This window comes from Colletotrichum spaethianum, assembly GCF_022836535.1.
Source record: "Colletotrichum spaethianum MAFF 239500 DNA, contig28, whole genome shotgun sequence".
Classification (NCBI taxonomy): Eukaryota; Fungi; Ascomycota; class Sordariomycetes; order Glomerellales; family Glomerellaceae; genus Colletotrichum; species Colletotrichum spaethianum.
In genome coordinates, this window is record NW_026054798.1 from 609,145 (window position 1) to 636,042 (window position 26,898).

Genomic DNA, 26,898 nt, shown 5'->3' on the forward strand with positions numbered 1-26,898 from the left:
GAGTGCAAGAGACTCGCTTTTTGGAGATTGGATGAGAGGTCAGTTTAGTTCAGCAACGGGCTGGATGTTAACAGAGAGCGAGTGTGTGTGTGTGTGTGTGGAGGGGTGGTCGGGCGACTATTCCAACGCCGGTGTTTGGGGGGTTCGGCCCAGATAGAACGTGGCCGAAGCAGATAAGCTGTACCTGAGTGGTACTCTGTACTCTGCAATTCTTATTGCGGACCGCGGGGAAACAAGTACCGGTGGGCCTCCGCTTAGCCGATCAGTGGGTTACGTGAAGTATGGAGGATCACTTGCATCTGTAATTCATCCTATCTACCTGTGGTAGCTTCTTGAACCTTTGCCCTCCTTATCAAATGAACTAAAAATGAGAGAAAAACGCAAGTTACCATTTCCTCGGTGTGTCTTCTGCTCTACCACCAGTCCAAGGCGCAATATATATGAGCTCGAGAGACGGCAATTGCAACAAGATAGATAAGTACCAGGCTTGGCCGCCTTCTCCAGACTGGTCAGTGCACGCCTGTAAATTCGATGCCCCTAGGCCCGTCCGATAGCGACTGGCCTGCTCGACAACGCTGGAGGCTGAAGCTGGCCCTGCCTCTGGAGCTCCCTCCACTTGCCGTCCTCCAACTCAATGCCAGTTGCGGGTGTCCAAGCCCGCTAGCTCGCGTGCACACTTCTGTCGCTACATCAACCCCTGAATTTCTGAGCTGGAATGTTGGAATGCACAATAGCCATTGCCCATTTCACAATCCAGCAACTCCTCACCTTCGACCACGTCCCCTCCAGAACGGCTGTCTCCATCGATCGACGTTGTTCTCGATAACCGCAAGCTTGCCCACTCTCTTGACATGCATCAAGAAGCAGAACAGGACCACTTTCATCCCCGAGTGTAGCTCACATCGAGCTACCCCTGTTAAACGTCTCAACGTCATTCTCACAGCGTCCATCACGACATGGCGTCGCTGTCGTATGCCTCGGGCGTAATCGCCATCGCCACATGGCCCGCGAGGATTGCATGGAAGCCCGTGGCCCTGTTCATTAACACGATCCTCATCTTGCTGTCGCCTCTCGTACTCATGGCATCGTATATCATCGTATGCGGCCAAGCTTTCATCGACTTCTTAGCTAGCCTCCAGGTAAGCTCTCTATCCCTTGCAACAGTGTTCATCTACAGCAACGCTAACGCTCATAGCCCATCTACACTTTTGTCGGTTCCCTCATCATCCCTTGCAACATCTGGATAGCCCATTTGCTAACCCACCCATCAGCTGGCTTGCGGCGCCTGTATCGGTATCGTGGCTGGTCTGACCATGTCATGCACATCCGGTATAATCACCGCAATATTTGGCATGCATGACGACAGATCGAGGTCTCTGTCTCCGACGCCAATGCCTTCGACGCCCTCGTCGGAACGGCCAGGAACCGGTAAGACCGAAGACTCATCGTCCTACGAGACTGACTGGCACATTCTCAACAAGCCGCCCCCCAAGAGGCGGAGGCGGACACCGGGACTCTGGTCGCAGACAATTCACGAGGAGGACGATGACGATTCTGAGATTTGACTTTGTATTTCGGGATTTCTTCACACATACCATACGCAGCAGGGAAGGGAAGCCATCATTACCTGGGAATCACTTCAAAATGCCAACCCTGCGTGGGAATATGCCTCCGCCCCTAAACGCCTGTTCCTGTGCTTCGCCGAGCTACCCACCCTGTCCTCCGATATTATAGTGTCTTGTGATACAGGCCGCAATATCATCTGCGGTATATGTCCCGCTCGCGCTCCCTTATCGGTGAGCGGCTACGACTTCTCGTCCGGCGGTCCCAGTCTCGGTCGTGCCATCGTTCATCTCTACTATTGCGACGACGGTCGCGCGGAGGTCGGTCATCCCGGTGGCGTGGGGCATCATCCCTGTAACTCGGTATGTAGGTATCCACGTCGGGTGCCCTTCCTCCTCGACTCCTAGGTCGCCTGTCCCGATCTCTGTCCCGGAAAGCATCGCGTTCCATGGGCCCGCCGTTGACGTACTCAGGCGGGGGCGGTCTTGGTGGCAAGCCTCTGTCTCGCTGCCAAGCTGGTCTACGCTCGTCCCCGTTTCGGTGGGCCCCTGGTACGTTGGAGTTACGGTTGCCGTTTACACCGTTGCGGTTGTTGTAGGCGTCGGCGTTGTTGAACCCGGCCTGAGCGCCGTGTGCTTCGGGGCCCATGCCTACCGTGCCCCCCTTTGGCGCAGGCGGGAGCTTCGCCTGGCGGTCGTGGAACTTCCGCCTATCCAGCTCATGACTATCCTCAAACGTGGGAAGATCGCCTGGGTCGGCCGGCATGGGGGCCATCTTGAAGTACGGGTGATTGAGGGCGTCGCCGGCGTTGATACGACTTCTCCAGTCGAGTTTGAGGAGCTCCTTCAGCAAAGAAATGGCACCCGTCCCATACTCCCTGAATCTGTTAGACAAGCTGCCGGGTCGCGGACGCGGTGCAACAGCCTCGGCACCCGGGAGCGTATTGAACAGGGGCATGTTTTCCGGCGTCGGTGATCCCATGAGATCCCAAATGATATCGAGTTGGTGAGTGTCGCTCTCGCCGGCCAAAATCGGCTTTCCAACAAGCATTTCGCCAAAGACGCAGCTATCGGATAGGTTAGTATTTCGAAGCGTAGCAAGTCGCACAGGTTCATAGCTTACCCAACACCCCAGACGTCAATAGCGGTCGTGTACCTCTTCAGGTGAAGTAACAATTCGGGGGGTCGATACCATCTAGTGACGACCAGGCCAGTGTATTCTCTCTTTCCCTCACCTGCGCCGTGACCCGGCTTCGGTGTAGGCCCTTCGTAGTGCCTTGCCAGACCAAAGTCGGCAATCTGAAGGATGCCCTTATTGTTGATCAAAAGGTTGGCGGCCTTCATATCTCGGTGCAAAATATGGTTTTCGTGCAAGTACCGCAGCCCTTCGAGAAGCTGCAGCATGTAGCATTTGATCTGAGGCTCGGTGAAGTGAACGGAGGGGTTGTCAAGGAGACCGGACAGATCGTGATCCATGTACGGGGTCGCCATATACATGATTGGCCGTTTGCGCTTGTCGCCTGTGACAATCCGGGTCAGGAATTGCTGCTGGCGAGATGGGTAGTTGAGCATGAGCGACTTACTGGCTCTCTGGGGGTGCTCCACAGCCATGTCAACGAGCTGCAGGATGTTTTTGTGGGAGAGCAGCTTCAAAAGTTTGATTTCGCGCAATGCAGTGATGGGAAACTGTCAACCGTTAGTTGATGCCTGGGGTGCATGGGGTTGGTGTCACACGTACGCCATCCTTCTCGTGATGCATGATGATTTTCTTGAGGGCAACGTGGGCGTTCGTCTTGCGAGATCTTGCACGATGGACTTCACTGCAGATTATCGATCAGCATAAAGGGCAGAGACGCGATGGCTGCTCATGAACTTACCCGAAAGTACCCTCACCCAACTTGCCGAGGAGCTCGTAGTCGGTGATTCGCGAGCATCCCTGGAAACTCGCTCTGGGGCGCTGATGCTGTATCGCAAATGTCCGAGGAGAGACGCCGCCGTTGGGCGCGGTGGAATCCATGATGACTGCGAAGCGCGGCGAGATGCGCCTGTCGCGTCGGGAATCGGCTTGCTCGATCGAAGCTTCTGGTGAGAGGCGGGAGTAACAGCGAATAGCGGCTAAATGAATCGCATTGCTATTGATATCTGACGCGTAAATTGCGGTCGGTCGTAATTGGCGGTCGTAGTAATTGTTCTGGTGCAAAACGAGGAGGCTGTTTGCTGCAATTGTTGGTATTCAGCTCGTGGCCAGGATGTTGAAGCTGGTTTGGTGTTTGGCGGTGTCTGTGGCAGAACCCCAATAGTTCCAGATTGGCGATGTGATGCCACGGCTGGAACCCAAAAAATCGCGGAAAATCCCTGGTCCTGCGTTGTGGGTCCTGCCGCTGGGAGGCAGGAGGCTCCTGGGTCTCCCAGAGCGTCTTCCTGAAAGGTACGTATCTTCCTCCCGGTGCAAATGGCAGGTTGATTTTGGAACTAGCATACGCACGTGCGTCATCGTCCGAAGGTCAACTTCTGCAAGCAACTACTGCTTTGCGACAAATCCAAGTTACCATCCAGCAACTGCCAGCGGTTTGTCCCAAACGGTAGATAACGAACTTGGCACGACACGGAACATCGACACTGAATCTGGGTCACATCTGGGTCGTCCACATTATCCAGCTCGTGGTCAGAAAATACTCCAACATCGTTGTCTAGCCCGGCCATGCCCGGCTTCTGGAGACGGTCACGTTGCGGTCGTGGTCGTTCTGTTACTTAATTATTACCCCTCCAAAACTCTGCCCGCCATCCGCTATCGGCTTTTGTCCCATGGTCTCTCCCCCACGATACTCGAGTTGTCACCCAACTTTTGCAACTCTTATGTCTTATCACGATAAGGTGTTCCCTTGAACGTGCGAGGGGCAGTGTCGATATTTGCCCACATTCCCATGTCTTTCCTTATCTGACTCTCCGGACAATTACAGGACAGGCACGCATTAACTTAATGTCAGCTCTAGTAAGGTTCAACCAGACCGTTCCCGTACGTCCGACTCTTCCATGTGCCTTTTTTTTTTTTTTAACTGGATTTGTTGCAAAATGACTTGATTGACTCGCCATCCGTCTCCACTCGCGTGCTTTCACCATCCATAGCTAACCGCTGCTCATTGCACTTCTCACAGCCCGTCTCCATTAGACGAAATTTACCAAAATTTTGCACAACCCGTGACACTGGCCAACTGGTGTTGCCTTGCTCTCCATACAAAACCTCCTGCCCCTCCATTTTTACCCCGTGCCCCTCAACCTATCTGTGGAGGCTGTGGAATCTAATAAACTCTCAACTTCAACGTCAACTCTTTCTGGTTCTCTGCTGTCTCCCCCCTTGACCAAACTCGCCATTGTCGACGCATAATCAACATACGCAATGGCTTTCGAACCCACTGCCGAACGGCTCCTGCCGGCGTCCAACTACCCGGAATCTCGAGTCCTCATTATCATGACGGGCGGAACCATCTGCATGCAGCCTACCGCCGACGGACTCCAGCCCATTGGAGGTTTCCTGAAGAATGCCATGGCCCCGCGCCCCTCGTTCAATGACAAGTCGTCGCCTCCAGGTATGTCTTACTCGAGGGCACAATACACTAGAAAATATGAAAATTGTCGTGAACATGGGCAACGGCCAAATGTTACCGCCAGTCAAGAACTCATGTCGTTCGAACCCAAAGTTTCTGTTGTACTTGAGAGGCATCTCACGCAACCTTCACAAAATTCAACTAGCCGACTTGTCACAGCTACGCAATGCTGAGATTCGCTAACAAAGTACAGTCCAGCTCGAGGCCATCAAGGACGGCCAAAAAGTCGTGCTTGACAGCTTGAGAACACCGCCAAGCGCCTACTCCCGGCACATTCGCTACGGCGTGTTGGAGTTTAACCCTTTGCTGGATTCGAGCTCCATTTCAGCAGAAGGCTGGACTGAAATCGCCCAGACCATCCGGGAGAACTACCGTCTCTTTGACGGTTTTGTCGTGTTGCACGGCACCGACTCTCTGTCGTACACGGCTTCGGCTCTTTCCTTCATGCTTTCTGACCTAGGCAAACCCGTTATTCTCACTGGCTCCCAGGCCTCCATCTTTGCCCTCCAGTCGGACGCTGTCGACAACCTCCTGGGCTCGCTCATCATCGCAGGAACCTTCGTCATCCCCGAGGTCGGCCTGTTCTTCCACCACAAGCTGTTCCGCGGCAACAGAACTAGCAAGGTTTCGTCCGCCGCTTTTGAGGCCTTTGCCAGCCCCAACTGCGAGCCCTTGGCCAAGGTCAACGGACTGGGTATTGATGTTAACTGGCCTATCGTCTTGAGACCTACCAGAATCGCCGAGCTTCAGGTTACGAACCACCTCGACACCGCCCACGTCGCCTGTCTTCGAGTTTTCCCCGGTATCCGGCCAGAGATGCTCGACTCGGTCCTGCGTGTCCCCGACCTGCGCGGTCTCATCCTCGAGACCTTTGGCATGGGTAACGCTCCCAGCGGCATCGACGGACGCTTAACCAAGGTTATCAAGGCGGCCGTCGACCGCGGCGTCATCGTCGTCAACGTCAGCCAGTGCATGAGCGGCTTTGTTTCCCCGTCTACGGCCCCGGAACGGAACTCGGCCGCGCCGGCGTCATCTTCGGCCTCGACCTCACGGCCGAGGCCGCCCTGACCAAGCTGTCGTACCTGCTCGCCATCCCGAACCTCTCGACCGCCGAGGTCAGCGCGCGGATGTCGCAGTCGCTGCGCGGCGAAATGACCGAAATGGCACTCCCGGTATTTTCGCATCCATCTGGTTCACTCGACTCAGTCGTAGCCCGGCTAACGGCGTCAGAATCGGCATTTACCGTCCTCGGTTACGCCATACGAAATGGCGATGTCCGGACGGTGAAGGAGATCCTGGACAACGACGGCCAGCGCGATCTTCTGAAGATGGCTGACTACGCCGGCAACACGGCCGTCCACTTGGCCGCCGTCGGGCCCGATATCGAGATCCTGCGCGAGCTACTAACGAGGGGCGCCAGCGTGCACGCGCGGAACCGCGCCAACAACACGCCGCTCTACCTCGCGGAGAAGACGGGCAAGGAGGGGTGCGTGCGGCTGCTAAAGGAGACGGGAGCGCACCTGTGGCAGGAAGAGGAAGCTATTCTGGGCTCTGTTCACACATCTGCATCTGCATCTGGAGGAGTTCAAAAGTAGGAAACTAAAAAGGTCGTCATTTGGTCATGGATATTTGCAGGCGTTTCTTAGAATCGACGTTTAGAGGTCGGGTTTCAGCGATAACAAAGCAAAGCAAAGTAAATTGATGGGTTGTCCTTAGATCGACATGCGGCTGATGTCCTGGCTTGTTTGGAGGGAGATCGCAGAGTCCTGGATGACTTCTGAGAGCCCCATTTGTTACCGAGGGGGCAGGAAAAGAGACGGCGATATTCAACGCAGAGCATCGGGGTGGAAACAGTTCTTGAACGTGTACAGACTTTTATATGAGCAGCCTACTGGCCTTAAACTTTGTGTGTATTTACTCTGGATTGCCGTTGTCTCCGGTGCAGTTAGCCGCCTTCATTTCTCCGGATTACTTCCTCGAGCTTCGTCCAAAGCTGTCGATACTACATACCCCGGAGGTTATGACCAAAGTCACATAAGAAGTGTTTCTGGACTTGCTGCGTTGTCCCAGTGCCATTATAGGGACCTGTCATCTCGACTTTGGCGAAAATGAGCGGAGCTTGAAGCTTGGATGGATTGGGGATATGGTTGTGTGAGTGGTTTCAGCGACTGGCGACTCTACATAATGTTACCTGCAGCTCGTTGATATTTGTGCTTCGTTTCCGAATTCCAACTTGCTACATACCCGCAGTTTGTCATTGACAATGACACGAAGAAACAATTGTCTTTTTCTGGTTCTTTTCTTCTTCCAAACGACTCTGGCTGCATCATCACACTGCTTACTTGCTAAAATCACGTTTTAGACCGACTTCTCACAGACTATGCTTAAATCCGCTGACAAGAACAGTAGGATTATTGGCCACCTTGGGTTATATTCATCTAGTTTGGGGGCGTCTCTTAAAGTTGCCAATATGCGCTGTGTAACAGTTCCCGGGGTGCCGGGTCGGCCCCACATTCAATCGGCGCCGTAGCGCGACTCAAAAATTTGGGAGATTTCCCATTTGCTCCTGCAGTCGAATGCTTCACCAATCGTCATTGACTCGACACCACCCACGCTCCGACATCGCCCACCACCCTGAGCTCGACAACCAACTCGCGAGCTTCGAACAGTACGGATCACGAGAGCATTGATTCTCGACCACCTCGACGGAAAGCCCCCGCCCCTTCCTCACCGAACCCCGTCCGTCCGACTGAGCATCGCAGCTCCCCCAAACCATCCAAAAAATGTCCGACTCAACACAACCGGCGGGATCCTCCCCGGCCCTCCCCAGACCCCTCCCCTCGTGCACAACACCGCCATCGCGGCCTCGATACTCTGCCCGCTCATCATGCTGATCCCCCCGCGGCGCATCGACTGGCGCTTCTTCATGCTCACGACGGGCTTCTCGGCCTCGACGAACCAGCTCGCCTACGACTGGACGGGCCAGTCCATCTACCAGCGCGTGCAGTCGCGCTTCGCGCGCATGTTCCCCACGGCCCTGCCCGAGCAGGCCCAGCGCACCAAGCAGCTGCTCCGCGAGGAGCGCATGCGTCGCGAGGGGCTGACGGAGGAGCAGATGCGCGCCATCGAGTACAAGAAGCGCAATCTCGCGCAGCGGCTGTGGTACGGCAGCGAGCCCGAGGATTGGGACGCCAAGAGGGGTGCCGAGCACGCCAAGGCGCTGGCTGAGGGCAAAGGGCTGGGCGACTTGATCGTGGAGCAGGTTTCCGAGGTCTGGAGCGGCGCGAAGAAGGACGAGGGCAAGAAGGAGGGTGAGGACGGCAACGAGAAGAAGGCGTGAGGGGGGCCGAGGGCAGCGGAGCGACGTTGTGTAGGATTATTAAAACAGGGGGCCAAAGGCCGTGATCAATACTTGTGGCGGATGAGAGGCATTCATGCACACCTGGCGTTCAGAAAATAGGTTGGAGGATCTCTGGTTCGTTGACCATCTCCCCTTAGGCATTGTACATTACTGTTTAACCGAGCAAATGTAACACAAGCAAGCCTTGAATGGTTCAAACACCATCGGACCATGAGTGTTGCTTCACCACGAGACGCTGGATGCTTCGGCCCGCTGTTCACTTTTTACTTTTCATTTCCCTCCCATATTACCCGCTAGACGCCAACATGCATTTACTTTTCAGCCTCCTCTTTTCCGCTTCTCTCCATACACTCCTATGCCCATTACTCCTCACGATGCCTTACTCCTCCCGGGTGTCGGCGGCCCGTCGAGCCGCAGTCCGGCCAGCTTCTCACCTAGCTGCCTTCCTGCCGGGCTCTTAGGGCCTCTTTTCGTTTCTGCTTCTTTATCTGCTTCTGCTTCTCATAATCGTTGATGTTGTGTCCTGTGAGAAGCTTACCCTTTGCTGACAAGTCTTTCTTGGCCGCCTTCTTGGCCGCGCGCGCCTCGGCCTTTTCGTCAAACTGTGCCGTCCAGGCCGCCAGCAGAGCGTTCACCTCGGCCTGGCGGTCGTCCGAGTCAACCGCGATGCCGAGCTCCTTCTTGATCGCCAGCCGCCGGTTTTCAATCTGCATCAGCCGCCGCCGCGCCGCGCGGTTGAGGCCCTGGTGTTGTGAGTCGACCCCGCTGACCGAGCTGGGTGCGTTCGACATGGTGTCACCCGCCACGGATGTGCTTGTGGTGTTTGTGGCCTCGGTCTTGGCAGGCTTTGTGTCGACCACGACCGGATGCGGCTCGGCGTCCGTAGCAGGTGCCGGAGCGGGTGCGGTGGCGGGCTCGCTGGGTGTCTCCGTGTCTGCCGCCGGATCGATCTTCTCTTCAGCCTTCTCGTCCGTCTTCTCAGTATTATTCGCCTTCTTAGGGGTCTTTCTTTCCGTCTTCTTTCTTCTTGACTTTGTCTCCTGGCTATTCTTCGTGGGCGACGCGGGTTCGGAGTCCGGGTTCGGTGTGCTGGCAATCGATGAGACCTGTGAGCCTCCTTGTGCCGCAAGCTCTTCACGTCTTTGCTTCCTACGCGCAGCCCGTTCGGCGCGTGCGGCGGCCGCAGCCTGTTTCTTGTCGGCGGGGGTTGGGGGAACGTCTACGTCCATGGCGTCGGTCGACTTCGCAACATTACTCTGCTTTTGGTGGGGTTAGAATGGCTAGCGGTTGAGAGACTCGGAAAGTCAGGCGAACCGTAGGTGCAGTGAGCTTTGCGCCACCGTCCTCCATGTCGGAGTCGGAATCAGGCTCGTAGGTTTTCTTGCCCATTGTACCAACTGACTTGTGTGAATTATGCTGTTTGCTCGTCTGTGGGCGGTTTCGTCACGCGATGAAGAAACTCTGCCATTCGACCCTTAGCTAATTAAAGCTCCCCCCCAAGCGAAGAAAAAAAAAAAAGTCCAGTTGCTTCGGTCAGGGGTCTTTGTTATCTTATCGCCACGTGATGGGCTGTTATAACGGTGGACGCCTGGATCGCGAGAACGGTGAAAGGGGCCCAGATCTTCAATAGCGCACGGACGGGAGACTCCTATCGGAGTCTCCGGCTACCTGGATAGGGCTGTTCAGGGTCCCCAAGCAATGCCTATACCGGTAGTACAGCGCTTGCTTTCAAGGCCGCCAGGGTATCGCTAGCTCCATCGTTGTTTGTCTTCCATGCATGTAAGAAACATTGGGAAGGACTGAGAAGAATGAGACTCATATGCTGCCCTGAGCCGAGTACGTCGTCATCTCACGGGCTCAGACGAATTCTCGTGTCTCCCTCGTGTGGTGGAGGTGGCTTGCCTCCACTACCAGCGACTTTTGAGTGGCTGATGGCCGAGCCACCAGCTGTCGTAAGTGCTCCAGGCCTGCACGCGTCGGTGGGCTGACGGACTGTGGTGCGGTCTGCTGTCCAGCACTTATTGTTGCAAAGGCGACCAACTCGATGTCAGCTGCGTAGGTCTCGTAGCCAATGGTAATAGGTCGACGGAAACAGTGTTCCTTACGGGAAGCCAACCTTGGTATCGCTCTCGAAGTGTCTCTCCCTATGGTTCTTATAGCCTCAATGTTGTTTTGGAAATGTGAGGAAGCACCACTACATCGTGGACATCGACCGGGTAGGATCGTCCGAAGGGGGGACTGAGATGCGATGCGATGAACCCACCCTGTCGGACACATTTTCTTCAGGGCGCGCGCAATATGACGGGTGTCGCGAATTCCACATTCCGGTCGGGCATGTCCTTGGGGTCCATCAATAAGGCACACCGCACTATGTAAAAGGCTTTGCTGTGGACCCCGGATGTCCGGATTTACCTTCCTATGAATTACCTAACTAAAGGAATGGGCGATGGAGAGTTGAAGGTTGATTGCCACACCGGGCAGGTCCTTGTCGAAAAGCGGCATGGCGAGTGATGGGATGATAAATGGAATGAACACTCATAGGTGTTGTTGCTCCCGCAACGCTTTGGAACCGCCGAGGTTTTCAAGGGTCATGACTCTGGGAGGGGAGGTTGTTGGGCCGCCCTGCGGAGCGAGTGTCGGAGCCAGGATGGTGTCCGCAGGCTGCAGGCGCTGCATGGGTCGGCAGTCAGTCGAAAGCCTATCAGGCGTATACTAATTCATCATATGTTGTTACTTCTAGGCTCCGAAGGCTTGCAAGCTGGTGCTTTGGCCCATGGTCGGGGTTTGGAGATGCTGACGGTTTGGCAATCCTATGTAGATCAGCAGGTGAGGCGAGACAGCTTGCTGTTTGCCAGGCGTGCCAGGTCCGCCAAACAACCGGATAGGAAGCAAGACTGACCGACAGAAAGAGGCAGAGGCAGAGGCAAAGGCCGCGGCGGCTGACAGGTGGCCCCCCCTCCTTCAGCGTCCCTTTTCTTTACTACGTAGTAGTGAACAGGTACAAGTGCAGAAGGCGCCACGCCGGTTCGGCAGGGTGGTTACGCAACTATCTGAAACTTGTGGGCCCCGCTGTTCCAAACATAGCACGGCTCGAGATGCAGAGTTGGATGTGGATGCCAACCGTTGGCCAGCACAAAGGGGCTGCAGCGGAGCAGAGACGTTGGTGAGAGAGTCGTGTGTGGTTGCTTCCTTCAGGCTGACCTCCGAGCTTGGCCTGGTTGTGCATGTCTCGCTGTGATCAACGCTGCCTCTTTCATCGTCTCCAAGGCCTTCAAGTCACTCCTCTCTCGTCTAGCGGGGGAAGAAGACTCAGCGAAGGGAGGCTGGCAATGCTGACACAGCCTCAGAGCCGGGACTACTGCAAGCCTACTGCACCCTGCTCAGACTCCCGTTTGGTCGTTGTATCCTTGTGCATGTTCCTCGTTCCCTCTGACTGGACCACCACCTCCCACATACTTCCCGTCATTGGCATCCACATCCCCACGCATTCACAGGCCCCGAGTCTGTGAGGTGGGCAGTGTTTGAGATTCCAAGGTGTCCGATGTACACATGCTTGTCACGGCAGGCCCTCACCACGCTTGTTGCTGCCAACCACCAGTCACTTTGGGCTCCCGCTCGGCGGCCTGGGCGAAAAAGTCACTTTGTATAAACAAGACGGGGAAAGGGCCTATGTTTGGAAGCTGGGTCTACTTAAAAGTAATAACCTCGCATCCCCCCATCCGGGCGTTGGAACGTGTCTTGCTCTTTCTCCTAGATTCATCCCTCGACCGACACACCCTTTGACGAGCCTGGCAGCCCCTTCACTCGTTTCTTCTATAACTCTTGGTCGCCACCAGTCTCGAGGCAGACCTTTTGCGCTTCGACAGTCACCGTCGACCGTCTCGTTACGACTGGTCCGGCCATCCGAAGTGGTGTAGCTCAGATTGTGCACAGGCATCTCCCAGCCCGCTAATACATAATTCACCTCACCTACCGCACTGAGGTTAACCTGCAATTACCTCACGACATCATACGCAGTACCGTACCGGTAACACCACACAGCCTGGTCGAACAGAGAGGTTTAGAGAGAGGTTGGCTAAAGTAGTCGGAGGTAATTTGCCTAGTACGGCCCACCGCGCCCACGAACACTTTGCTCGTCGGCGTCCAACATCCACTCACTCCCACTCAGCCGTTGGTCGCCCTGGCTCAGCTCCTTGCTTTGTAAAGGTTCATTAAACAAATACCCACGACCCCCCAACCACACGCGCACACACACCTCCTTTCAACCTCAACGCTGTCACATTTCTCCGCGTTTTATCCCATTCCGGTACCTGAGCGATTCTCCATTTCGCACTAGTTCAATCCGCTTTACCTCAGCTCAGTCCAACCCAGCTCGGCTCTTCAAGCGAAATTCGACCCCGAGAAAAAAAGACAACGAGGTCGCCCAGATTCCCATTCCCCGGTCTGATCTAAATCCATTTCCTTTCGTGATTGGCATCTCGATACCCATCACACCATGGCTTCCAACGACTACTACCACGTCAACAAACCGCCCTCAGCAGCGTCTCCCTCGCCTGCCCCCTACTACGGCGGCGCCGCTTACAACAACAACCACATCCCTTCCGCCAGTTCCACACCTGCGCCTCCATACAGCTCAATATCGAACGCGCCCGGGGCCAGCCAACCGCCACCGCGCCAAAACACCGTATCCCCTTTCGAAAGTGTCTTCGATGATCACGTCTACCCAGTAGACTCGACCCAGGACGGTTTCCGGCACAACGGCCACGGACAGAGCCTCCAGAGCATGAACAACGTCAACGCCGCGCAACCCCAGCGCATGAACACGATGAGCACGGTAAAAACTGCCTACACTGGCCACGGCCAAACGCCGTACAACGCGCACGACATGCGCCAACCCAATCCCTACGCGCAGGAGGATACCGCCTATTACGGCCACTCGTCCGTCTCCCCCGATTCCAGCAGACCGAACGTGGCCGACGACATTCCTCTGCAGAGCCGGCAGCCGACACAGCCGCACAAGGACGTTGAAATGAACGACAACGACCACGTCTACGACGCACCGCAGGGATCTCGACGCTCCAAGAGTCAGCGCGACAAGAAGAAGGTTGGCTTTGGCCAGCTGGGCATGTTTGGCGCCGACAGGAAGGGTATTCCGTGGGTTGTTTACGTTTTCACCTTGGTCCAGGTTGCTGTCTTCATCGCCGAGATTGTCAAGAATGGTAAGATATCGCCGAATACGACGAGTCATATCCTGGATGCTAACTTGCCTCAGCTCAACTGACGGGCTCTCCCATCATGACCAAGCCGTCTTTCAACCCCATGATCGGTCCCTCGACGTACGTAATGATCAACATGGGTGCTCGATACGTCGCCTGCATGCACAACGTCAAGGGCATCCAAGATTTAGGACAACCCATCACCTGGCCTTGCCCGAACTCGACCTCGAACGATGCCAGCAACCCTTCGAACCAGTGCGGCTTGGGCGATTTGTGCGGTTTTGGCGGCGTACCCGAGCCTACGTATACCGACATCAACCAGTCGCCGGAGCCCAACCAGTGGTTCCGGTTCATCACGCCCATTTTCTTGCACGCAGGTCTCATCCACATTGGATTCAACCTGCTTTTGCAAATGACGATGGGAAAAGAAATGGAGATAGCTATCGGCTCGATTCGGTTCTTCTTGGTCTACGTCAGCGCCGGTATCTTCGGTAACGTTATGGGAGCAAACTACGCCGGCGTCATGGCGGCATCGACAGGTGCTTCAGGTGCCCTTTTCGGCGTCATCGCCCTCACTCTGCTCGACCTATTGTACTCGTGGAAGGACCGACGCAGCCCTGTCAAAGATCTGATGTTCATCTTGTTGGACGTCGTCATTTCCTTTGTGCTTGGACTTCTGCCAGGTTTGGACAACTTCGCCCATATTGGTGGCTTCTTGATGGGTCTGGCGCTCGGCATCTGCGTTCTGCATTCTCCCAACTCCTTGAGACGGAGAATGGGATCCGAAGACCCGTCGTACGCATCAATGCAGCTCAACCCTAACCAAGGCCCGCCTCCGTTCTTGAAGAACCCAGTCGGGTTCTTCAAGGGCCGAAAGCCACTTTGGTGGGCTTGGTGGCTGGTCAGAGCTGGCTTTTTGCTGACCGTCATCATTGTTTTCATCGTCTTGCTCAACAACTTTTACATCTACCACAACACCTGCAGCTGGTGCAAGTACCTCAGTTGTATTGTAAGTCACACGAACCCGACCCTTGGCCACAGGTTGCTAACCCAAGAACAGCCTGTCAATAACTGGTGCGAGCTCGACAACTTTAAGATTACGTCGTCTTGAAGGGATGGTATCACTACAGAATCAGCCAAACTTATGCATGGGGTCACGTCTTTTGGCAGGAGGTTTCATGATTTGCATTGCTCAGCGACGGCGTCCGGTTCAGGATGGGTATTTTACGAAAGGAAAGATGATTACCGGCTACCCCAAACAGAGACAAACTGCCTTCCTTCATAGAGCCATACACAAAACAGCAAGGGTGATACTGGGCTTCTATTCGTTGCTAGTCGACCGACCAACGGTCTCGGCAACAACGAGCCGTTGCAACGTCCTCGGGACGTGTTGATGCGGCACTGCCTTGGCTATCCCGCAGATCATTCGATGGGCTGAACGATGTTACGTATTCAAATTCAGCCGGTCCTAATAAGATTTAAATAAACATTGTATTTTACCAAGGCAGTTTCGCTTTTTCCCTCTTGACGTTACGAGTGTGAACCAACGCCCCCGGTCGGGCCTCTCAAGCTCTCTCCGCAGGGCTCCTCACTGAGATCCAAGACCGCTCAACCGTACCATAGCAATTGTTTCATCAGCGTAAGTGACGCCTTAGTTAACCCCGAGTCCTCTTCCAATGATCTGCTGATGATTTCCTATTTGCATGGCTTAGCTGAGCGGTCCTGACCGGCCGCCGTTGGTGCCTCAGAAGAATGGATATCTGAAGAAGGGCCAAAAAGCACATGGTTACCCCTACGTTTCGCAACAGCGAAACAATGCTAATCAATACAACTCCTTAGTCTTTTATATCAAGTCCTACATTTGATCTCCCTCTCAAGACACTGCGCGTCGCTGTGTAAGTAGACGCCTCCTTTTACAGGAAGTTGTATATTGAGTAACCAACATCAATGAAGGAGTTATTCTCTGATAATAAAAAAGATACTGTTGAGATGTAGAGCATAGGGTCACAATGATGGCAATTCATTTTCATTGACAAGCGACAAGTCTTGATGATACAAAATGTATATAACTCTTGATTTTTTGAAGGTAAGCTGCTTGCTGATGACTACTGTATCATGATACAAGACTGGATGAAGTCAACGCTGCAGAATGGGTCTCATGGATGGCTTCCATGTTTTAACTTTGTGATGATCTAAATCAGTTTATTATACGATCTGCCGCCCACCTACCTTTTGAGAAGAGACACAACGGAGGTCTCGGCATGTGGTGTTATGTGGTGGTGCACGACACCCCCTGGCAGGTGGGGGAAAAGCATGAAAGTTATTGCTGGTGCAATCCGTACTGTGTGCTACGAGTGCGAGTCGCGTTTTTCCTTAGTCATCATGTCGCGCGGCCGCCTCTTTTCATTAAGAGTGGGTCTTTCACGTCACGTCGAGCCGCAGCGCGTCGCGACGTCCACCTTAATTGATTTCCACTAGTTCCATCGTAGCAACAACCCAACAACCCTCCCCCGACTGACCCTACTATGAGCGCTGGCTGATAACCTTTGCTCAACCTCACCCCAAACATCGCCATACATCCAAAATGGCTACAGTTCTTCCCCAGAAGCGGGTGCTCGGAGAAACACCAAGCACCCGTCGCAACATCCCGTCGACGCCGTCATCCCTTAAGAAACGCAAAGTCGAGGGTTTCTCATCCTCGCCCGCACACCACTTCGGGCCCCAGAGGAACTCGAAGGGCCTTCCGGGCTCTAGTCAACCAAAGAGCGCATTCGAATCCGAAGTTCTCGAAAAATTGAGCCAGGATATTGCCGACCGCAAGCAGAACAACACTGAAAAAGACCAGGCATGGGAGCGGCCTCCCCTCGTCGACTTCAACCCAACAAGAGACAACCTCATCTTCCAGCAGATCGAGGCCGAGGAAGGCAGTCTACATGGCGGGCGTGCTACAGTTAAGCTATTCGGTGTCACCGAGAAAGGCCACTCGGTGATGCTGCATGTCACAGACTTCAAGCATTACCTGTACGTCGCCGCCCCGGTGGCGTTTCGGCCTGAAGACTGCAATGCCTTCAAAGCCTACCTCGAATCACAAGTGGCGCAGCACCAACCCTGCATTCACTCAGTTGCCTTCCTCATGAGAGAAAACATCTACGGTTTCCAAGGAAATGTCAAGAGCCCCTACTTGAAGATTACGGTCATGGACCCCAAGTTTATCAGCAGGGTTCGGACAACAATCGAGTCGGGCAATGCCAACTGGAAGGGTCTGTGGAAGGGCATGGATGGTGGCGTCATGACGTTCGATAACATTCAATATGTTCTTCGATTTATGGTCGACTGCAAGGTGTGTTTTTCTGGTTTTGCATCTGGTTAACGAAGCTAATATGTATTGATCAGATCTTCGGCATGTCCTGGGTTGAAGCTCCCGCGACAAAGTACCAGGTCCTCCCCCAGTCACAACGACAATCGAACTGCCAAATCGAAGCCGAAATCAGCCACCTCGATCTGATTGCACATAAGCCAGTGGGAGAGTGGTCCAAGATGGCCCCTCTGAGAATCATGTCCTTCGATATCGAGTGCGCCGGACGCAAGGGTATCTTCCCCGAGGCAACACACGACCCTGTTATTCAGATCGCCAACGTCGTAACGAGATACGGAGAGAAGAAACCATTCGTGCGGAACGTATTCTGCCTGGATACCACCAGTCCTATAGTCGCCACACAGATTCTGGACTTCGAAAAGGAGGAGAAGATGCTCAGCGAATGGCAGAAGTTCCTCATCAAGGTCGACCCAGACATCATCATCGGATACAACATCGCCAATTTCGATTTCCCTTACCTTCTTGACAGAGCCAAACACCTAAAGGTTGCGGGGTTCGAGTACTGGTCTCGTATACCGAGCATGCCTTCCAGAGCCAAGGAGACGAACTTCTCCAGCAAGCAGATGGGCAATCGCGACAGCAAAGCCACGAACACCAATGGACGCCTCCAGCTCGATTTGTTGCAGCTTGTTCAGCGCGACCATCACCTCCGTAGTTACACACTCAACTCCGTGTGTTCGCAGTTCTTGGGAGAACAAAAGGAAGACGTCCACCACACGATGATTACAGAGTTGTTCAACGGAACCCCCGAATCACGTCGGCGTCTTGCACTGTACTGCTTAAAGGACGCCTACCTCCCACAGCGGTTGATGGATAAGCTGTCTTGTCTCGAAAACTACACGGAAATGGCCAGGGTCACGGGTATCCCTTTCAACTTCCTGTTGTCCAGAGGTCAGCAGGTCAAGTTCATCAGTCAGCTGTTCCGAAAAGCCCTTGAGCAGAAGCTCGTCATCCCCAACATGAGATCTGAGGGCAGTGACGAACAGTACGAAGGTGCCACGGTCATCGAGCCGACTCGAGGATACTACGACGTGCCCATCGCAACCCTCGATTTCGCTTCTCTGTATCCCAGTATCATGCAGGCTCACAACCTTTGCTATACGACTCTAGTTAACAAGAAGGCGATTGAGAAATTCCAGCTGAAGAAGGATGATGACTATATTGTCACACCGAACGGCGATACCTTTGTTACCACCAAGCAACGCAAAGGTCTCCTGGCTCAGATTCTCGAAGAATTGTTGTCGGCCAGAAAGCAGGCCAAGCGCGAGCTCGCTGTGGAAACGGATCCTTTCAAGAAGGCCGTGCTGAACGGTCGACAACTGGCTTTGAAGATCAGTGCAAACTCCGTTTACGGACTCACGGGTGCAACAACGGGCAAGCTGCCTTGTCTTGAGATTGCCAGTAGTACGACGAGTTTCGGTCGACAGATGATTATGAAGACCAAGGAGGAGGTGGAGAAGAAGTACTGCATCGCCAACGGATACTCCCACGATGCGCAGGTCATCTACGGCGACACTGATTCCGTCATGGTCAAGTTCGGTACCAAAGACCTGCCCGAAGCGATGAAATTTGGCGAAGAAGCTGCAAATTACGTGTCTTCCAAATTTGTCAAGCCCATCAAGTTGGAGTTCGAAAAGGTGTACTACCCGTATCTTCTCATCAACAAGAAGCGATATGCCGGTCTGTACTGGACCAAGCCGGACAAGTACGACAAGATGGATACAAAGGGTATCGAGACGGTGCGACGAGACAACTGTCTTCTCGTGCAGACCGTCATTGAGAAGGTGCTTCGCATGATCCTGATCGACCAAGATGTCCAGGGCGCTCAAGAGTAAGTTTGACTGGCCCAATCCCGGAAGCTCATATACTGACTTTCCCCAGCTACGTCAAAGACACTATCGCAGACCTATTGCAGAACAAGGTGGACATGTCGAAGCTCGTCATTACAAAGGCACTTACCAAAGACGACTATGCCGCCAAACAAGCACACGTAGAGCTTGCGCAGAGAATGAAGAAGCGCGACGCCGGTTCGGCACCAGGTCTGGGTGACCGAGTCGCATACGTGATGATCAAGGGCGCGGCAGGCTCCAAGAACTACGAAAAGTCCGAGGACCCCATCTACGTTCTCGAGAACAACGTCCCTATCGACACAAGATACTACCTTGACAACCAGCTTGCGAAGCCCCTGGGCAGAATCTTTGAGCCCATTTTGGGCGAGACAAAGGCGAACTCGCTCCTGACGGGAGCCCACACGCGGACGATTGCAGTCTCGGCGCCGACAGTCGGAGGTCTGATGAAGTTTGCAAAGAAGACGCAAACGTGCATGGGATGCAAGAAACCGCTCAGAGGCAAGGAGGAGAGCGCGGGGGCTGTGTGCTCGGACTGCGCGCCTCGGGTCGGCGAGCTGTACAAGAAGACCCTGGACAAGGTGTCGGATCTCGAGGTGCGGTTCGGACGTCTCTGGACGCAGTGCCAGCGGTGCCAGGGCAGCATGCACTGCGAGGTGATTTGCAGCAGCAAGGACTGCCCCATCTTCTACATGCGCATGAAGGCGAAGAAGGATTTGGAAGATGCAGGGAAGGAGCTGACAAGGTTCGATTTCGACCAGGCGGCGATCTGGTAAGATGCGTGCCAAGACAGTGGGATGGTATGGGGTTTTTTTTTCCCACGACGCTAAGCTTTCCTTTACCACGAGAGCCAGCCCAAGGAGATGCTGCAGTGGCATGTGGAGGTCTGCGTAGAGAGTCGCAGACACGTCGTTTCGGAATAGGCGTTTAGCGGCGTTGACTAGTTCCCATGGACTTTGTGGGGGACCGATGGAGACTCACTCGGGGTGGGATGCAAGGCGAGGAAACGGGATCCAGAACTTTTTTTTTTCTTTTCCTTCCGAGAAAGGAGAAAACCTACAACATGAGACTCGAGACGTGGGAACCATCACCCATGACTCGGAATGAATCGGAAGGGAAAACTGGGAGGAAGTGGTTCTGTTCTGTGTGTGTAGTATGCAGTGGCCATAATACGAGGGGAAACAGAAGAGGAGAAACGAGCCTAGCCTGCGGCATTATTTCCCACGGTAGAGAGACGAACGAACAACAAGAAAAATTTCACCCAGGCGCGTGTCCCCCCCCCCCCCCATCCATCGATGGACAAGTTCCGTTGTGGGAATCCGGAAATGCACTCTTGGGACGCGAGTTCTGGTTGTGTACGCGAATTGACTAACACGCAACTCGTGGAGCAAGCGCTGTGTGGTGTGGTGTGGCTCGTCGTTTTGTCCACACCACACACCAACCTCATCGGGCGCCGCCGGGCGGGCAGCGGAGAGGGCGGGCTCAACCATGTCTCGACGAGCAGCCGCCGCCCAAGACCCCCCTAGGTGCTGCTGGATCGGCATTGGTGGCGGCGGGACGTGAACAGGCACACGACAGAACCACGTCGTTGTCGTGACCGCCGCCGCCGCCGCCGCCGCCTTCTTCTTCGGTTCCGACCTTCGGGGTTTGGGCTTCGTCTCCCCACGCGGGGGTTAGTCCCTCTGGGTGATCAATCTCCTTTCTTCTACCGTGTTACGCCGAGGAGCCTTGACTGTGCCCTGGGTCACCCACCCTGCCTTGTCTCAGTCGCAGCCCAGCCCGGCGACGCCTACCTACCTCTCGGGTCGGTTAGTCTCACATGTTGCCTCGTCAAGCTCACGTCCAAGGGCACGTCTGCTACCGACGACATGCACCACTGTTGAGCTCCAAAACCGAGCGCGCAGGCACGTTGCGGCCCTCGCGTGTCTCTGGTGACCAATGCTATGGTCCGTAGTATTTACGGCGGGAATTCGTTACGTACGTGCCGAGAGCTTGAGCCCGCAAGCCAACTCACCAGCGGCGGTGTCTCTCCAGCCGTTGCGCCGCCCACTTCGCAGCTCTCTGCAATAGAGTGTGAGACAGTCGAACAAGGCTTCAGCATGCATCCCCGTCGTGTGGATTGCCGTTCTCCCCTGGGCACAGTCCCAGAGGTCGAATACACGGTAGAGGCCGCGGAGGAACCAAAGCAACCCAATTCCGAGATTGAGGGACCCTCCCGTCGTCCACTGGAACGCTGAAAGATCAAGAGATGGCCCCGGAGTACCACCGGAGGAGAGAAACTCCATCATGCCATGGGCGCCAAAAAATTCGAGGTGTGGCCGATCTTACACACCGCGCTACAGCGGGCTCGGGAGTCGGGAGTTTAGTGTCAAGGGGTAATAGTAGGAAGAAGGAGGGGCGACGTCGGCGGGGTTCTTTGTGGGAGATGGCTGTCGTCGCATTCTGCCGGGTTGCATCGCTCTTTCGACTCTTCGGCAACAGCGTGCGCATGTCAGCCCAGCGCCGACCGTCATCGTTGTCGTTTTTTGTTTGCTGTCGGTCCAACCCCAGGCTCCCCCCCCGTTCCCCTCCCCTCCCCTCCGCCGCCTGCGGCAGCGCTGCTCTTCACTTCCGATTGCGGAAGCGCAAATCGGACGCCGAAAAACGGCGCTGCTTTGCCAATCTATCTTGTCACAGCCATACTGCTAAGCCTTTTGGCCCAGTCGCATCGACCCGCGCCAGGACTTACGAGTTGTGATGATCAATTGACATGTGTCCGACCTGTCGCAAGTCTCCCTACCTTTCCAGAGTTCCTTATCTGACCTCGGGCTGGCATATGGAGCAACCATGCAAGACACGACGCCGCACCGTCATGGGCAGCTATGCAGCACCTCTCAGTAAGGCATTGTATGCCCGCCATCTGCGCGCCGCGCCTTGTCGATCCAGTGACATCCCCTTCTAGCGTTGCAAAGTTGCAAGGCAAAAGGCTAGTAGATTCTGTATCTTGATTGCAGTGACCAATGACAGCCCGCGGATAGGCAGCTGAGATACGGCTTGCCTGAGACGTGGGAGCTATTGCTGCCGGCTGTTCGAGTGGCACGTCAAACCATGCAGGCTGATTTTCAATGACATCGAGATGCGACGGGGGTGATGGATGCTGTCTTGGGCCCCTTCGATTCTCGAGGGACAGGCGACACCAAAGGGCCAGGATAGGACCCATCCATGCGGAAGCATGTGCCAGCGGAACCTCGCAAGGGGCAACTGTCCCAAAGCCGCCGCAGGCCATGCAGTTGTTGGATGACGTCCCCCCAGGTTCTGGCTTGTGTGGGACACGCGCGCCAGCCTTCGATGATGGAGTCGATGGAGGCACTTCAGGCATGATTCCTCCCGAAGATGGAGACCCTTGAAGGGCGTGTCCGGGCCATCCCTGGCCCCTGCGGTCGCCTGGTTCCGCCCCAGCATGGCAGCTCGGGTCGCCGCCTCCGGGATCGCACCGCTCGTACGGCTGGGCAGCCTTTTGTCCTTTGTGATGGCTCTGAATAATTCACACTCGCCGAGCAAATCAGAAAGCTGCATCAAGGGACCTGAACCCCGGCCACATGGCGTCGAAATCCAGGCCCGGTCCCGGCACTCTGTTCAGTCTAGACTCGTTGAGTCTTTTTTGCGTCAACCGCATGGGTTTCGCCCGAGCTGTTGTGTGATGGGCAGGACAAATTGTCGGTCTAGCACCGAATGAACGAGCAGAAAGATGAGATTGAGATGAGGTGGGAGGCCTATCTCCCTCGCGCCCCCCACGGCAGAGCCGGACATGTATTCGCTCTCGCGCTAGTCCCTGGTCCCCGCTGCATCTGCAATCACCACCGAGGGGCTCCCAAAGCTTGGAGTCGACGACCGGGGTGACGGGTGGGCAACGAAACACCTCGCGGTTGGCGACTCTTGAGCTCTTACTCGATTCGATTTGGCTCTGGATTGGATCGACGGGTCACCCAGATGCGTATATAAGCTTGCGGGCGCACCCTCCCCCCTCGACCTGGTAGACTCGAAATCTCATCAGCATCTCTCTGCTACCGACGAACTCGTACGCAACATCTTGGAGACGTCAAGCCTACTTTCAAACGCCACATTCATTCTCGATCAGCTGCCAAGATGTCTAACCTTCCCAACGAGCCCGAGTTCCAGCAGGCCTACAACGGTATGTCGACACGTCGAAGCTTGCTTGCCGCCTCGTATCAGACTAACAGGATGAATAGAGCTTGTCAGCACCCTCGAGAACAGCTCCCTCTTCACCCAGTACCCCGAGTACAAGACCGCCCTCGAGGTCGTCTCTATTCCCGAGCGCGTCATCCAGTTCCGCGTTGTCTGGGAGGATGACAAGGGCAAGCTCCAGGTCAACCGTGGGTACAGGGTCCAGTTCAACTCGGCCCTGGGTCCTTACAAGGGCGGTCTGAGATTCCACCCTACCGTGAACTTGTCGATCCTCAAGTTCCTCGGCTTCGAGCAGATCTTCAAGAATGCTCTGACTGGCCGTGAGCTCCTCCAACAACCCTGAAGTAAACGTGCTTTGCTGACCTGTAAACAGTCAACATGGGCGGTGGCAAGGGTGGTTCCGACTTTGACCCCAAGGGCAAGAGCGATTCAGAGATCCGTCGCTTCTGTGTTGCCTTCATGCGCCAGCTCAGCAAGCACATCGGTGCCGACACCGATGTCCCCGCTGGTGATATTGGTGTTTCCGGCCGCGAGATCGGCTGGCTCTTTGGTACCTACCGCCAGGAGCGCAACAAGTTTGAGGGTGTTCTTACCGGCAAGGGCCTCACCTGGGGTGGTAGCTTGATCCGTCCCGAGGCTACTGGTTACGGTGTCGTTTACTACGTCGAGCAGATGCTCAAGTACGCCGGCAAGGGCACCTTCGCTGGCAAGAGGGTGGCTATTTCTGGATCCGGCAATGTCGCACAGTACGCTGCGCTCAAGTGTATTGAGCTCGGCGCCACCGTCGTTTCCCTGTCCGATTCTCACGGCTGCCTCGTCGCCGAGGGCGATGCTGCCTTCACCCCTGAGCAGATCGAGAACATCGCCGACCTCAAGGTCCAGCGCAAGTCTCTGACCGAGTTCGACCACAAGGGCTCCTTCATGTACATCAAGGGTGCCCGCCCCTGGACCCACCTTGGCAAGGTTGACATCGCTCTGCCTTCCGCGACCCAGAACGAGGTTTCCAAGGAGGAAGCCGAAGCGCTCATTGCTGCTGGCGTCATCGCCATCGCCGAGGGCTCCAACATGGGTTGCACCCAGGAGGCCATTGAGGTCTTCGAGGCCCACCGCAAGGAGAAGGGCGCCGAAGCAGTCTGGTACGCTCCCGGAAAGGCCGCCAACTGCGGCGGTGTTGCCGTCTCTGGCCTCGAGATGGCTCAGAACAGCCAGCGTCTGAGCTGGACCCGCGAGGAGGTTGATCAAAAGCTCAAGGACATCATGACTGCTGCCTTCGAGAACGGCCTCAACACCGCCAAGGAGTACGTCAAGGGTGGCGAGAACGAGCTTCCCAGCTTGGTCGCTGGCAGCAACATCGCCGGCTTCGTCAAGGTTGCCCGCGCCATGCACGACCAGGGTGACTGGTGGAACTAAATCTGTACCATTGGCAAAATGGCAGAGATGGGTGCGAAAATGGGGTATGAGTTGCGGTAACCACGCCCAGGGGCGGCGGACAGACGCAGTGACGATTTTGGGCATTTTACGGTGTAACGTACAGTTGTATTTCGGAGCTGGCGTTGGTGGCAGGGATACCTGAATTAGTTCTATACCAAGCAATTTGTTTTCAAGCATACTGGTCGTTCGATTGAGTGGCGATAGGCGGCCTTGGCTGCTTGTCGGTACTAACGTTTCGTCTCTCCGTTTGAAGTGCCGAAGGAAGGAAGCGAAGGATCCGAATGAGAAGCGTCACCGTCGAAGGAATAGCCCCATGGTCGTGGGTGTGAAGATAGAGTGCTGACGAGAGGTGATTCCGAGACTGCTCACTGTATTAAAGCAAGGATCAAACACGTGAAAGTGGAAGAATGGTCCATGGATCCGATGGCCAGTCACTAGATTGCTCGAGTACGCGAATGTTCGAACAGTGAGTTGACTTGTCCAGTTGTAAAATTGTCGCCATGTGAGACTGTTCGTGACTGGGTCGTGCTGTGTTGGAAACAACAGCTAGACATAGCCGACGGCTTCGTGGCCAGAGCTAGCGTGGTGCAATTCTTCACCAAGATATACGAAGTAATAAGGTTCAGATGAGCTCGTGACATGGCGACAAATCGATTCGACGAAGACAATGCTGGCAACCGTGAAGCAATTACCGGGCCCGCATGTGAAAGTACAAATGACTAACCAATTGACGTCGTTCGTGGCTCAGTCTTACACTTCAGAAGGATACTCAATGGCCAGCCTCGAATTGGGTCTGATACGGTGTCCGTCCCCTGTCCCTGGCTCGCGTGGGTGATACTGACAAGGCGTGGGCGGGTTGTGCTGCATGCGCCGGCCCCGTAGCGCCGAGCTGATATTGGCCAGGTGAAAGGGGGGGGGCAAGCCTTGCCAGCAATTATCGTTCGTGGCTTCTGTGGTGTCCATCGACAATTCACGCGGCAGCTGGAAAGAGAACAGTCCGGGGGTTTTGTGCGCCGTGGAACAACTCGACGATAACGCTGATTCGGTCTCGGAGTAGATCCAGGGTGACACAGCATTTCAACGCTGTTTTATTTAACGTCATGTTATTAATATCGCGAACGTCAAGTGGTGGAATTCATGATTGATGCCGCTCTTAGTGAACGTAACGAGACGCCTCAATGGATGAGGCGCATGGCAACGTACCATTTCTTCGACATGTCTTCGGGTTCTGTGGCACTGAGGCGTAGATCAATGTAGACTGAGTAGGCCACCGATGTCTCTAGCCGAGTAAATTGGGTGCGCGTCGGATTACCCTTGTGATGGGTTGTGGCTGATTGACTGTTCGCTTCCCTCATTCGATCTTCGTCACTTCGACAGGCTGCCGTAGAACATCACCGGGCGGCTGGCGTCCATCCGAGGTGACGATATGATATCCCTCATGCCCGTTGTAAATGGTTGTTGCAAGGCGTTGATCCAAAGCTAGTGGGTCGACCCCTGCAGGAGCGGCGGTCTGATGTAGCGAACGTGCGTTTGAGCGGACGGGCGCTTCAGCCCTATGCCCAGGGAGTACCTAGAAAGGTTGACTTGTGGGCAGACAGATGGCATTGGACAATGACGCTATAGATGACCGCGGCGAGGGTGTCCCCATCGCACGATTGCTGACAATTGGCCGAAGGGCTTCATTTTGATTTGTCAATGATGTCGGATACGGCAGATGTAGCAAGAGAAAGGCTGGAGATGGCCGAGGCGAATGATGCAGCTTGGCCGGGGGGTGATCATTGCGGTGCAGTGACATCGCGCTAAACGATATGTCAGACGCGAGCTCAGCTTGACGGTTGCCTTGGGAAGAGGAGGTCGGGATTGGAAGAAGTCGCTACTACTCCTGATGGGATATGGAAGGCACCGATGAGATGCAGGTGGGGGCCGCCGAGTCGGTACCTATGGCAGTCATAGCGGAAGGCGCAGCACAACGCCTGCAGTCTGTCAGCCGTCCAGCGCCCGTTCCGCAGGGCGGCCGGACGATGCAGTGGGAACTGCGGGTCCTTGCCGCGGACCCGCAGCGTTGGTCGCTTCACATATTGCAGTTGGGTGATGTGTATTACTCGACGGGGGGTTCTCATGGCCCTGGACATGGATCAAGAAACAGTCAGAAGACGGGGGAAAGGGACTAGGAAGTGAGTTGAATCTCAGAACCCTCGGACTTTGTCAGATTCCCGCACACTTCCACCGAGTATGGTCTCTGCCGAAAAGTCACCGTCCCTTACCCAACCATTCGTTCTGAACGATACATTTTCGGCCGTTCCCCCACCAATGGA

General features: G+C 55.1%; 8 protein-coding genes across 8 annotated transcripts; 6 read left to right on the forward strand and 2 right to left on the reverse strand.

Moving 5' to 3' along the window:
* Window positions 1–956: 956 nt before the first annotated feature.
* Window positions 957–1,565, forward strand: ColSpa_09507 (uncharacterized protein; the record flags this gene model as incomplete). The annotated part of the gene is made up of 2 exons (XM_049275719.1): window positions 957–1,139; window positions 1,272–1,565. The coding sequence occupies 2 exons, from the start codon at window positions 957–959 to the stop codon at window positions 1,563–1,565; spliced, it is 477 nt and encodes a 158-aa protein (XP_049131676.1).
* Window positions 1,566–1,758: 193 nt separating this feature from the next.
* ColSpa_09508 (serine/threonine-protein kinase cek1) lies at window positions 1,759–3,579 on the reverse strand (the record flags this gene model as incomplete). Its single annotated transcript, XM_049275720.1, has 4 exons — window positions 1,759–2,629; window positions 2,686–3,248; window positions 3,301–3,382; window positions 3,440–3,579. The coding sequence occupies 4 exons, from the start codon at window positions 3,577–3,579 to the stop codon at window positions 1,759–1,761; spliced, it is 1,656 nt and encodes a 551-aa protein (XP_049131677.1).
* Window positions 3,580–8,054: 4,475 nt separating this feature from the next.
* ColSpa_09509 (uncharacterized protein) lies at window positions 8,055–8,507 on the forward strand (the record flags this gene model as incomplete). The annotated part of the gene is made up of 1 exon (XM_049275721.1): window positions 8,055–8,507. One exon carries the CDS (start codon window positions 8,055–8,057, stop codon window positions 8,505–8,507), a length of 453 nt encoding a protein of 150 aa, XP_049131678.1.
* Window positions 8,508–8,962: 455 nt separating this feature from the next.
* On the reverse strand, window positions 8,963–9,917 carry ColSpa_09510 (uncharacterized protein; the record flags this gene model as incomplete). The annotated part of the gene is made up of 2 exons (XM_049275722.1): window positions 8,963–9,784; window positions 9,843–9,917. The coding sequence occupies 2 exons, from the start codon at window positions 9,915–9,917 to the stop codon at window positions 8,963–8,965; spliced, it is 897 nt and encodes a 298-aa protein (XP_049131679.1).
* Window positions 9,918–13,023: 3,106 nt separating this feature from the next.
* On the forward strand, window positions 13,024–14,855 carry ColSpa_09511 (putative ribonuclease P protein subunit 3; the record flags this gene model as incomplete). The annotated part of the gene is made up of 3 exons (XM_049275723.1): window positions 13,024–13,747; window positions 13,801–14,753; window positions 14,805–14,855. 3 exons carry the CDS (start codon window positions 13,024–13,026, stop codon window positions 14,853–14,855), a joined length of 1,728 nt encoding a protein of 575 aa, XP_049131680.1.
* Window positions 14,856–16,328: 1,473 nt separating this feature from the next.
* ColSpa_09512 (DNA polymerase delta catalytic subunit) lies at window positions 16,329–19,743 on the forward strand (the record flags this gene model as incomplete). The annotated part of the gene is made up of 3 exons (XM_049275724.1): window positions 16,329–17,084; window positions 17,138–18,951; window positions 19,002–19,743. 3 exons carry the CDS (start codon window positions 16,329–16,331, stop codon window positions 19,741–19,743), a joined length of 3,312 nt encoding a protein of 1,103 aa, XP_049131681.1.
* A 3,349-nt stretch (window positions 19,744–23,092) lies between these two features.
* Window positions 23,093–23,495, forward strand: ColSpa_09513 (NADP-specific glutamate dehydrogenase; the record flags this gene model as incomplete). The annotated part of the gene is made up of 2 exons (XM_049275725.1): window positions 23,093–23,138; window positions 23,197–23,495. The coding sequence occupies 2 exons, from the start codon at window positions 23,093–23,095 to the stop codon at window positions 23,493–23,495; spliced, it is 345 nt and encodes a 114-aa protein (XP_049131682.1).
* Window positions 23,496–23,530: 35 nt separating this feature from the next.
* Window positions 23,531–24,562, forward strand: ColSpa_09514 (NADP-specific glutamate dehydrogenase; the record flags this gene model as incomplete). Its single annotated transcript, XM_049275726.1, has 1 exon — window positions 23,531–24,562. The coding sequence occupies one exon, from the start codon at window positions 23,531–23,533 to the stop codon at window positions 24,560–24,562; it is 1,032 nt and encodes a 343-aa protein (XP_049131683.1).
* Window positions 24,563–26,898: the final 2,336 nt, after the last annotated feature.